This window comes from Melopsittacus undulatus, chromosome 11 (assembly GCF_012275295.1).
Source record: "Melopsittacus undulatus isolate bMelUnd1 chromosome 11, bMelUnd1.mat.Z, whole genome shotgun sequence".
Taxonomy (NCBI): Eukaryota; Metazoa; Chordata; class Aves; order Psittaciformes; family Psittaculidae; genus Melopsittacus; species Melopsittacus undulatus.
The window spans coordinates 15,387,071-15,399,359 of record NC_047537.1 but is presented as its reverse complement, the minus strand read 5'-3'; the positions used below and the strand labels follow the sequence as shown (position 1 = coordinate 15,399,359).

General features: G+C 51.0%; 1 protein-coding gene across 2 annotated transcripts in view; it reads right to left on the bottom strand.

Moving 5' to 3' along the window:
• Nucleotides 1–3,381: 3,381 nt before the first annotated feature.
• Nucleotides 3,382–12,289, bottom strand: part of TMEM104 (transmembrane protein 104) — a 43,285-nt gene continuing 34,377 nt past the window's right edge. For both annotated transcript variants that reach the window (XM_031044832.2, XM_031044833.2), the window contains exon 10: nucleotides 3,382–6,164. In XM_031044832.2, the coding sequence (XP_030900692.1) occupies nucleotides 5,404–6,164 (761 nt within the window). In that variant the 3' untranslated portion in view covers nucleotides 3,382–5,403. The remainder of the gene's footprint in view (nucleotides 6,165–12,289) is intronic.

The following is a 12,289-nucleotide window of genomic DNA, read 5'->3' as shown; positions in this document are numbered from 1 at the left end:
TGTCTGAGCCAGCCCTTTTCCTGCCGGGCTGGTGGGAAGCTGTCAGAGCAGGGCAGAGGGTTTGGGGAAGCAGCAGCCTTGGCTTTGCTGAGCGGTACCAACCCCATCCCAGGGCCATGCTGGGATGATGCAAAGCTGACCATGGAGATGCCAACCCTCATCCTCTCCTCCCAGCTGGTTCAGCATCACCCACCAAAGCTCCATCCTTTCCCCTGTTTCAAAGCAGCTCTTGGGGTTGCAGCAGCCACCAAGCAGCTGGGGCTGGTGACAACAAGGGGACCATGGCAGGATCTGCTCCAGGACACCTATCCCTGCCCTAGGGATGGCCACAAAGCCCCAGGGAGGTCAGGAAGGGCCTGTCCACGTGTGAAAGCTTTGGCACCGTGTGTGTGTCCATCCATCTGTCCATCAATCCATCTACCCATCTGCCTGTGGTTAAATCCAGCCCATTCCCTCCCCATCCCCCAGCCTGGCTCCATCACACGCGGATGCTGGCACTTTTAATTCCTTTATTTCTCATTGAAATTGTCTCTTAATTGCTTTGGCAGCCCCTCTGAAGCCTTGTGGCGAGGAGAGGTATATATAAATGTATACAGGAAAGAAATGTATAAATACAGGAAAGAAACAAGTAACCCTGGCTGAAAGCAAGGGAATGGATCCTTGCAGGGCTGCCGCAGGGGACAGCACCCATGTACCTGGGGCAGATCTGCCTGTCTGGGTGCCTGGATGCCCCCAGGGGGTGACAGACTGGTCCCCAGGAGGCTTTAATGTGGTCTAGGGAGCTTTTACCCCTCCAAACCTATGGCTTTCTGGCCCAAGGACACCAGCACATACAGCTGCATCTTTGGGGTCAAGCCTGAGTCAGGGTTGGGGATGGGAGAACAGAAGAGAGCTGAAAAGGGAGGGAAGAAATATATATATACACACATATATATGTGTGTGTATATGTATATATATATATATAACTCCCAACCCACTCTTTAAATTAATTAGTGATGTCCCCAGTGACTCAGCAGAGGCCAAATGGCTTTTGCCTCATGTTTTATGGAAGGGCTTTGCTGTGGGAGGCTGAGGGCAGCAAGGGACAGGGGACACGGGGGTGCCAGGGATGTTCCATGGGGATGGGTGTCAGCACCCGCTGTAAGGCCAGGGCTGTCCTGGGTGTCCCTGTCCCCTGCTGCCAGGGTGGCATCTGCGTAATAATCATCTTTACATGATAAAGGGGGTAGAATACAGCAGTTTTCTCGCATTCCCGAGTGATGATCACTGTTGGGAATGGAGCTGAATGGGGCAGAGGGGAATGAGCATCCCAGAGATGGTGGGAGCTGCATCATCCCCCTATGGACCAAGGAAGGGCTGAGCTGCTCCTGCAGCATCCCCTCAACCCAGGGAGCACCAGGGATGAATCCCCAGGGAAGCAGCAGCCTGGAAGCACCTTCCAACCGGCTTTCTAAAGCAGGGGCTGGGCAGTTTTGTGCTTAACAGAAGCTGAGGGATATTTCTTTTGGGTGAAATTGTCTAATCAATCACTTTTTAATCCAGCAGCTCCGGCATTGGGGCCTCCCTGGGATGCTGCTGGTGGTTATGTGCATAGAGAAATACAGTCAGCTCAAGGCTGGCCATTGCTGCGGGGCTCAGCCCTGCCTGGGGACACAGGCAATGTACCCCCATCTGCCAACAGCCTCTGCATCTCCAGCACCCCCACGGCATGGATTGTTTTCACTGCCCTCATTGCTCAGCATCACAGAATCATCATAGAATGGTTTGGGTTGGAAGGGATCCTCAAAGCTCATCTGGTCCCAGAGAGCAGGGACATCTTCAACTAGATGAGGTAGCTCAGAACCACATCACAGCATCCATATGCTGAGGAAAGGGGGTGACAAGGCAGGCAGCATGATCAGCCATGGGGAAGAGGATTCCAATGGCAAGGAATCCTATGGGGAGATGGTGGCTTGGGTGAGGGTGTGTGGAGGTGGTTAAATCACAAAGCAGAAGAGATACAGGGCCAGGGAAGTGCAGTAAGGGGCCAGCAGATGCTGACAGCTCCTGGGCTCAGGACTTGGCTGCCCAATCCCATGTTGGGAAAGGTGGGAAGCATCTTCCTATAAACTCATGAACAGTGACCCCCGCCCCCCAATTGACACACAGCCCCTTGGTGGTGCTCAGCCCTTGTCCAACCCTGCCTTTCAGGCTCCATGGTTACATTTTTCCTTCCCTGGCCATTGCTCTTCCAAAGCCCGAATCCATCCCTGATACCGGTTTGGTCTCAGATTTACAGCCCAAGCCCTGCAATCCTCTGCTGCTTGGGAGGCCCTTGGAGAGAATCACAGCAGAAAGTGTTTATTTCCACCATAAAAGCCCTGGTTTAATATTTTACCATCAATCACGCTGCGCTTTATGGTGATAATAAATTTGTTGGCAGAAAACCGCCTTTTGCAGCCCGAGGCAGTGAAGCGATTCAATTTGTTAGGGTTTAAGTGTAAGGAGCCGTAATTGAGAAGGGGAAAGTACAGATGTTTTAATTGAGTTTGCAGCTACCACCCAGAGTTGCAGGAGGCTAATAGAGAAGAGGTGAGGGTCTCCATTAGCCTCTCTGCTTGTCATTTCCCCTTGCCCTGCAGCACCATCCGTCACGGCTGTTCCCTCTGGGAAGAGCTGCTCAGTGCATGCACCAGAGCAGGAAAGGGGTGGGAAAAGCATCCAGACGAAACCAGATGTATAATGCACGTTTTATTGGGTTTAATCCCATTTTTTTGAGAACTAATTACAGCCAGGACAAGCATCACGTGAGACTCGGTGATAATCAAGTGTTAGTGTTGATAATGGCCAAATAAAACCACACTTTCATGATGGGGGAGAAAGGGGAGCTCCTGCCCTGCGCTGAGGTCACCCAGTGTCCCCCTGGACAGTGCTGGCTCTGCTGAGCCATCCCCTTCCCTCTTTCTCCAGTCATTTTTAAGGCATTGCTATGTCACATCTGATATGAAGAATGTGCTCTCTGCCATAGAGCTTCTTTCCCTTAATCACCCCAATTCCTTGGATATATTTGTGCAAGGCCAGCGGGTTATTTGTTTAAGAAAGCATTGGTGCTCATGGGGACCAGAGTCCTCACTAAGGTACCACGGCAAGGGCTGGGAGCAGGATGCGAGCCCTTGCCATGTCACTGCATCCAAAGCCTGGATCCAAGCAGCTCTTACAGGTAAGGCCCCTTAGAAATCCCTGCCACCACTGTGCTGAGGAGGAGAGGAAGCGAAGGCACATCTTTAACAGTAAGAGATGCAGGCGAGAGGGTGGATTTGCTGTCTCCCTCCTCCTACCCCAGGCAATGCAGCCTGATAATAGAGGGACAGGAAGGGTGGGAGACCAAGGCAAAGGGAGGATGAATAACAGAGCACAGCCCCATTCCCTGGCTGGCAATGAAATGTCGAGGGAAGAGATTGTAATGGGCCCTTGCAGGGATGAAGGCAGAGCCAAGTGCCTTGCAAAGCCTCAGCCCCCCCCCACCATCACCCACATCTGTGCCCTCCTGCAGCCTCACCAGCTCTCCAAAGGCTCATTTCATCAGCACTAAGTTCCTCTCAGCTGCCTGGCAGGTGGCTCCCAGCAATGCTGCCCCATGGATCTGCCCTCCAGCCTCCTTCATCCTGAGACACCACCACCAGGTACCTGTAAATAACTTGTTCACTTGGCACTGAAGATGCCCCAGCAGCTTCCCTGGAGCACTTGGGGATGTTTAAAGTCACTGCCAATGCTCAGGATCAAGCTGGAGAGGAGGCAAACAGTCCCCCCGGATCCTCTCCAAGCAGCTCAGCAAGGACACAGTGGCGGTGCTCAGGCTCAAGAGGTGCAGGGTTTTGCTTTAAAAGCCATGAAGTGTTTTTATACAGCTCCAGGTACTTGCATATTCCCGCAGGAGGAGCACTTCAGGTCATATGGAAACCAGAAAGGCCTACTTGAAAACAGAGCTTGATTAAAAAGAGCTGCAGTTCAAAGCTTGCTTTAGCGAGTGGAGACACTTAATACTGCAGCAAGTGCAGAGGGCAAGAGGATCTAACGTAAGTGACACGCACCTGGCTTTGAACCTGCTTTAATAAGGGGGGGCTTAAAGTATTTCAGATGGAAACTTCTTTTGAAGTTCTTCCTTTTGTTAGGAAAGCCCAAAGATCTTTGCCCAAGGGCCTCAGAGCACAGCACCCAGGGCTGGGTCACTGTGTGCTGTTATAGGGACTTAAAAGCAGAGATTTACCTAAAGCATCGGCTGCTGTAGGTAACAGGCAGCCCAGTTCTCAGAGCAGCTGAGCAGGACCAGCCCAAAGCCCATCGTAGGCCTGTGTAGGAGAAGAAAAGGGATTCAAGCCCAGTACCAGCAGGGTTTCAGCATCTGGGATCTGAGCTCCTGCAGGATGGAAGCCCGGCCGCTGCCTCCTGGCACCAGCCCATTCCCTTGAGTTAACACCCACCTTGTTTCAAGGCTAATTACCCAGCACAGGAGGCTGGAAACGCATCAGTGTGCACAGCCAGAGCCCCTGCAGGCCTCACACGTGTCCAGACTGGGTAATTAGCCACAGGAATTCCAGCCCGCAGGATTCCCAACCACTGGAGGTAGGTAGGGGCTGGCTGGTCCTACCAGCTCCATGCAAGCGGTCTGCATGCAGGAGCTGAGGGAAGCAAGGCTGCTGTTTCCTCTCCAGGGAGGAAAAGCTGTATCCCTGCATGTAGGGGCATTGCTTTGGGGTCCAACCGGGGTTGTCACAGCAGAGAACAGGGTGAGAAGTGTGAATGTAAACTCCTGGGCTTGGGAAACCAGCAAGAGATCCCAGACCCCAGCAATCCATGGTGCACAAACAGGTTAATGCCTCTAGGAAAAGAAAATGTAACACACAATTACTTCCTTCTGAGTTAGATCTCCTCCCACCCTCGCTTCTCCCCTCAACTGGCACAGGAGGTTGGTTTGAAAGAAGAGACTCGGCTCTCCCAAACTCCTGCCGGATCCTGCCCAGCACATCCATGCCTTTGGGAGAAGGGACATTGGTGCAGTGAGCAGGCAAGGCTCTCTGCTCCCCTGTGTGCCGAGACCTGCAGCACACAGAGAGATCCAACAGCGATGCTCCAACAGAGCTAAAGGCAGAACTGGCTGGACACTGGTTAATGGTGCAGGCTGCCAAGGGCTCAGCCCCACAGCGTTGAACAGCAGGGTGTGAGAACCAGGATTGTAACAAGGCTGAATCCACTCCATCCACGCTCCAAATGGAGTGGAGAGAGTCTGTGTTCAGGGTTAACCCTTGTCACCAAGCCCACAGCCTGGAAACTTCCCTTCATGATGCCTCTCCCCCATTCCACAGCTGCAGAGGGGGAGCTGAAATGTCTCTGGAGCTGGGGAGGGAGCGTGCTGCTATCCCCACATCAGAGTTTGGACTCGCTCAGGACAATGTTTGCAGTCACAAACACGAAGCAAGAAAAGCCCCATATGAGCACAAACACAATCCAGAAAGTGTGTCGGAAAGGGGAGAGGTGTTTGTTAACTGTCCCACTGCCAAAGACCAGCTGCGTGTCCTTGCGACTGCAGTATGCGAGGAAAGCCGGAATGAGGTACTGGATCCCATTCCCAGCATAAGCTCCTGTGATCCCCACCAAGGACTCCAGATCGTGGGTGCAGAAAGCCACCAGCACTGGGGGAATGAGCGTGATGGCAGGAAAGACAATCCTATCCACCACCCATGGGTAGGTCCCCCCTTCCCTGTGGAAAAGAGTCTTCCAGTTGTTGCGCAGGGTCACTGCGATGATAGGGAAGTTGGTGCTGATGGTGAAGACTGGGAAGAGGCCCAGGAAGTAGCGAATGAAGGCAACGCTGATGATCTCACAGTTGGTGAAGTTGAGCGTGTACATGTCCATGAGGGTGTCGTTGCGGAAGCAGTAAATGGCAGTGAACGACAGGAGGCTGTAGAAAGCCAGGATCAGGATGTAATCGAGCAGCACGAGCTTGTTGACATGCTTCTTCTTGGAGATGGGGGTGATGAGGGATGGCAGAGAGTGCTGGCACATGAAGGAGTAGACGCACACCCCAAAGAGATTGCGGATGCCCGAGAGTTGGGCCATGGATGGGTGACCTTCAGCTTGGCCTCTGCTGATGCGGATGAGAGCCAGAATAATCATGAGGATGAAAGCTGGAGGGAAAGAGAAGGTTTGAGGTCAAGCCCAGGTCTGCACTCCCCGTGACCCTCCTCCCACCAGCACTGGCACCAGCTCTGTCTCCAGCTCCACAAGAGCATCTCCTTATCTCGGGAGAAGGTTGTACATCAAAGCCAAGGTATATGAGAATTAATCACCACTTGCTCTCAGTGCTAGGCAGCAGACAGGGAAATGGGCCTTTGGCAGGCATCTCCCTCCAGTCTTCTTCTCACAGGGACTCACTCTCCCTCCTGGAGAGCAAACAGTTGTTCTGGGCCCTTCGGAAGTGGGATGTTAACACAGTCCATCACCCTTATGGGTCTCAGTCCGTGGATGCTTCTGCCAACACACGGTGACTATCACCATTTGAAAATGGCTTAGAGATATCTGAGCTTTGACCTCTAAAAGAGGAAAAGATTAAAGCTGGCTGCAGACAACTCCAGTAATACTCATTAACATCTGCAACTGGACTAATGCTTCCAAGCCCTCACCTGTGTACAGAGGCCAATGCAACGGAGCAGCAGCTACCAAGCTTTGCCTGTCCCTGTGATGTGTCAGGCTTAATAGAGCAAGAGCCAGCCAGCCGTTTCCCAGGCCAGAGGAACAGGCTGTCTGTAGTTAATCCCAGGAGCCAGTCTGGAAGGGACTAAAGCAGCACTGAAAGACTGCGATTAAAATTCATCACTTCTAAGGCACCAAGTCTGCCCCTCACTTATGTCAGGGAAAAGCCTAACGACGTTTTACAAAGCTTATCACAGGAAAGCAATGTGCTGTGGACAAAAAGGGATGGAGGAGATTGGTCTAACACCCTTATTTACTCTGCTGGTGGCAATTTGAGCCAGCAGCAGTTACTGCTCGCCTGTTATTCCTTGCATGGCACATAAAACGTGCAGAAAACTAATTCTGCTGTCACAGAAATCACATCAACCTGGGAAAGATGATCATCAGCTGCTGGAGTTAACAAGGAATGGGGGAACAAACCCTACCTGGCAGGGCAGCAAGCAGCAAGATTTACAGCCTGGTGCTGGCAATGGATGGGCCACTGCGGCTTGCACAGAGCTGTCTCCTGTGCTGGTTTGAGGCATCAGAGCAGAGGTGTGAATTATCAGGTAACAAAAAGAACAGCAAAACGCTGAGATGACTCCTTCTATGGGCAACTTGAATGTCATAAATATCAACACAGAGGAATTAAACAGAGCAGCACAGAGCCTACAGGAGGGTGGCCACCGGCACTGTGAGCCTGGCCATGGGCTGACCAGGACACTGGCTTGCTCTTTGCCAAGTGCTGCTCTGCCTGACACAGCTGGATGGAGATGGGAGACCCTGCCAGGGACAGGAGCAGGGAAGATAGTTCCAGACCAGTGTACAAATGCTGCTTCTTCTGTCCCCAGTGAGACCAGATTAACCCAAACTGAACATCACCTCCCAGCACTCTCCAAAACCCTGTTCGTCATCTCTCAGCAATTCTTTCCTTCCCATAGCAAGCACGAGCTCTGTGCTGAGCCACACTCTGCATTTGATCTCATGCTGCCTCAGGAAACCTCTCACTTCCAACTGTCCCCAGTGACAAGGCAGTCTAACAGCTAACAGCACTGGGCTGCTGACAATACATCCATTCCTCTGTGGCACCACAAGGGCCAAGCCACTTTGGGAGGGCTGGGCTCTATTTACTTCCCCAAGAGCAGTCACAGAAGGCTATGGGAAAACATCAGCTCATTGCTCTGGGGCTGTGCAGTTCCCCTTGCCTTCACTCAAGCCAGCAAGTGAGGGGTACTGTGAGCACAGGTACAGTTGTGCCTCCTCTATTGCTCCCTGGAGGGGAGATGCTTGCCAGCGTATGTGTTAAAGCAAAACAGCTGGGAAGAGCTATGCTCCAGGTGATGTGACATTGGCTGCACTCCTGGGGCTGCACAGGCTACAAGGAAGAGGAGAAAGTGCCCGGAGCAATCAGAAAACCAGCTTTGGAAATACAAGATAAAATAATGAGAGCATTCCTTTTCTTCCTGCTTGGGAGACGTGGTCATCCTCTGCAGCTCAGTCCTGAGCTGGTCCTGTACCTGGACTAGGTGTAACTGCACAAGTCTTGCACCTCTTCCCCTGCACACAGTAAACCTCCACCTCCTCTGCTCAGCAGAGTGAGGAGTCACCTATTTCCATTTCCCAGGCTCACCACTGGCTCAAAGCCCTGCTTTCCACAGCAGCACTAACAGGACCAGTGCAGGGGAACAGGCAGGCTGGTGCCCCATCCTCTGAGCATCTCCTTGGTTAGAGACACACAGGCTCTGCCCTGCTCTCTCTGACAGGGAGTACTGAGAGAACAGAATTCCTATGGATTTTAGGCTTAAGCAGCTGGAATTAATGAAAGAAACATCAAATGTTTCTTTCAGAAGTTAAATGTATTAAAGTTACAATGTGTGAGGAGCCAATCTAGTGGCAAGTGCCCCTGCCTATGGCAGGGGGTGAAACTGGATGAGCTTTAAGGTCCCTCCCAACCCAAACCAAACCATTTTTATTCTCTGAATACTAAGACTGAAACCAGCACTGCTTCCTACAAGGCTGTGCTCCCCCTGCCCTGGTGCTCTGCATGAGCCTCTGCATGAGATGCGTGGTGCTGGGTAAACTGGAATCCTCCCCTGCTCAATTCCAGCCTCAGAGAAGACAAGAGGAGCCCTGCGCCAAGGGTTGTGTTTTCTCTCACTCCCTGCAACAGGGAACCAGAGAGCTGAGACATTTGCATGCCAGATTTATCTGCCTGTCCCTGGGAGGAGATGAGCCCCAAAGTGAAACTCTGAAACCTGGTTATGCTGGGTGATAAATCAAGATGAAAAGAAGATGACAGATGCTGACTGACAGGCAGCTTTGGGCAGACAAGAGGCAGCGCAGGAACCTCGGGCACACGTAAAGCTCCTGCTCACATCCTCCTCTACCTGGGACAGCAGGCTGAAGGCAGAGTCCCACCATGCTATTTCAAGTCACACTCCAGTTGCCACATTGGCTGGCCCACAGCCTTCCTGCACCACAAGGACCCTGGTGAAGTCAGACATGGGTTCATAAAATAAGCCTTGATCTGCTCCTCTATGCACACGGCATGATCTAAGATGCTCCAGCGATGAAACACCTTCAGATACCATGACCAATAGGTACAAAGCGAGGTGGACAGCAATGCAATCATGGATTGTTAGTAAGTTACATGAAGACTTTGCTTAAAACCTTTATTTATAACTTAAAACCTTTACACAAGTGCTTAAAAACAGTCGAGGGTTTTGCTGCTCCTGATTTTTCACCAGTGTCAGACCCACTCCAAACCCACACACCACAGATGGGCTTAGCAGTCAATGAGGCACAGGGGACACTACTGGTCCCATCACCCCTCCTCTAGATGTTTGAGCATCATTTTTACTGAAGGATGTGAGACTGGAAAGAAAATAGAGAGGGGTATGTCATAAAGGGAACGCTGTGATGAATCCATCACCTACAGACCTCTCCTGTCACTCCTCAATCCTTAAAGGAGCAAACACTGGCTCTTCTCACTGACAGTGCAAGCCCTTGCAGGCAGCTACTGCTGCCTGTCCTGCTTGACTCAGGAGATGTTGATTCAGAGATAAGGCAGCTCTGCTCTGGCTCTTGCAGGTGGAAGAAGGATGAATATGGATGAGCACACATCCTAATAAGAACACCTTGGGAAATATGGGAGCCTGGGGATATTAAAGAATACATTTTGGTGAACTTTGATAGAAGCATAATAAGGCTGCAGAAGAGCACTGGAGATCATTTAGCCATTCTAAGATTAACTATTGTTTTGCAGAGTCAGAGCAAACACCTTTGTAAATGGGAAAATGCTGGTCTATACCTCAACTCTCTCTGCAGAAAGGCTATTTCAAGGAAAGAGAGAAGCCCAAGGCTACAACACATTATTTTCCCCAGTCATGATAGGTTGCTGGAAGAACTGATGCTCAGAATGAATTCCTGGCTTAACCCTCCCTTGCATCTCTGGCAAGGCACTATGGTCTTGAGATGCTTGACTTGGTGCCCCACTTCAGTCTCTCTGATGGCATGTGGAATAATGGAGAAGATCCTGAACTGAGCCACAGTAGGCAACAGGGGAGGAACTTGGAAAGAGGTGGCTTGGCAAAGATGAAACAAGCTCTGAAGCAGGACTGTGGCATTGGATAACATCTCTATTATTATCAAAGACAGATGTTGCCTCCCAGGTTCACCAGTGAACTTCAGCCTTTAAAGCACTGCTCCCAGTTAACACAAGGATGGTTTTAATGGCTCTAGAAAGCATTGGGGGAGACATGAACTAGGGATGAGCAAAAGACTTATGGAAGAAAACAGAACAAAGGTTATGTGACAAGCACCTTGTATGTTAAGAGACAGGAAGGTAAAGGCAGAGGAACTGCACCAAACCTCGAGTCACATCTCCAACTTGGTCTCTACTCTCATTCTTCCTTCCACAAGGCACAACTGGTGAGAACATCCCCAGGGCTGGAGAGGCTGTGGTGAGCACCACACCATGCTCTATCAGCAGAGCAGCCCAGGCCTGGCTGCTCCCTATCCCCATCCACAGGCATTTGTTTAAGCAGTGGGCTGTGCTGCTGACAGGGCTGTGGCAGGGCCATCCATCACCGTGCCTGACGCTGTGACAGAGCTTCCTTGTTGAAGCAGAGCATCAGAGTGCCAGGAAATAATGATAATGAATCACCCCTTCACAACACATGCCACTTGCTTCCCGCTTCATACATTAGGAGGCATGATGGATCCCGGAGAGGTTTTCATGAGCTTCCTAAGCCCATTCTCTTTGGAAAGAGGAAGATCTCTCCCTACCTTATTCTTGATCCCAATTCTCCATTAAGCCAAAATACTCTTAAACAGAGGAACAGATCTCATCTAGTTTAATGTTAGGCAGCTCTTTCAGGAGAGGAGGCTCTGTACATGCTTCAGCACAACACCATGTCAAGACAGTCCTACCTTCCGCATCTCTATCCAACACTTCCATCAGTGTTACAGGCAAGTTTAAGATCCCACTCCAATTCTGGAGCTGCCAGGCATTATGGATGCTGTGGCATTTGAAATACTAGCGTGCAGCTGGGTTTCACAATGCTGGCAAAAACAAGGTAGAGGAAATGAAGACATTGATTCTTAAATTTAAGCTCATTTGCCCAGTTCCTCCTGCATAAGCTAAATCCTGTCACTTCTTCATGACCTCCAGCTTTCTGTAAACTCCACAGTAGCAGCTGATGAATTTCTGCAACCTTCAAAGGAGGTTTCTACATGAAACAGCAGTAAAAGAGGTAAAATGAAAAACAGGTTTGCTCCATCAGATGCAGGAGCTGGAGATTCGGCAACAACAGGGCCTAAAACACAGTCTTGAGTAAGATGAAGGATTTATGAGCACGCAGACTGCGGGCAAGCAAGATGGATATGCTCTTGGAAGACAGCAATTCCCTGGAGAGACAAGTCAGAAAGAGAAGAGGGGGGAACTTACTTCCCAGAATAAAGGTATGAGTGGGACAGCAGTGTGACTGCTTCCTGCAATGGAGAGCAGGGACTTGCAGACACAGTGTTACCTTCCCTGCCCCAAAGCAGGGTCTAGATAGCAGGGGACTGTTTCTCATACAGGGGAAGCAGAGCCACACGTTGGATACATTAAGATCACAGGAGTGTGACGCACTTGACCAGGAAGGCAAGAAAAAGCCTCCAGTCCCTTTGCCAGGTTTGGCTTGCTCCTGCTGCAGCCCTCTCAGACACTATTGCTGCAATGGCCTCAGGCCAGGCAGGGCCCATTTCCTTCCCAAAAGGAAGCTTTTATTAAGTACCACCAGGATGTTTTGGCTGTCAGAAGCGGTTCAGAAAGGCTTCTCTGCTGTAAAGGCATCACTCCCCTGCTTTTCTTCATCACTGGGGCAGGGTTTGCTACCCCATCACCAAGTATATTCCCCTTACTGTGGTAACAAGTCCTGTTGTGGAACCAGTGGAGCTGCCCCATCTGACCCACATCAGCTGGTCTCCACAGACATCTGCACACAGCAACAGTTCACAGGGAGATAAACGGCTCTGCTCTGGTGTTTATCACGGGTGCTTTATCTCAACATATGGGAAGGGAAGAGCAGCCAGCGAG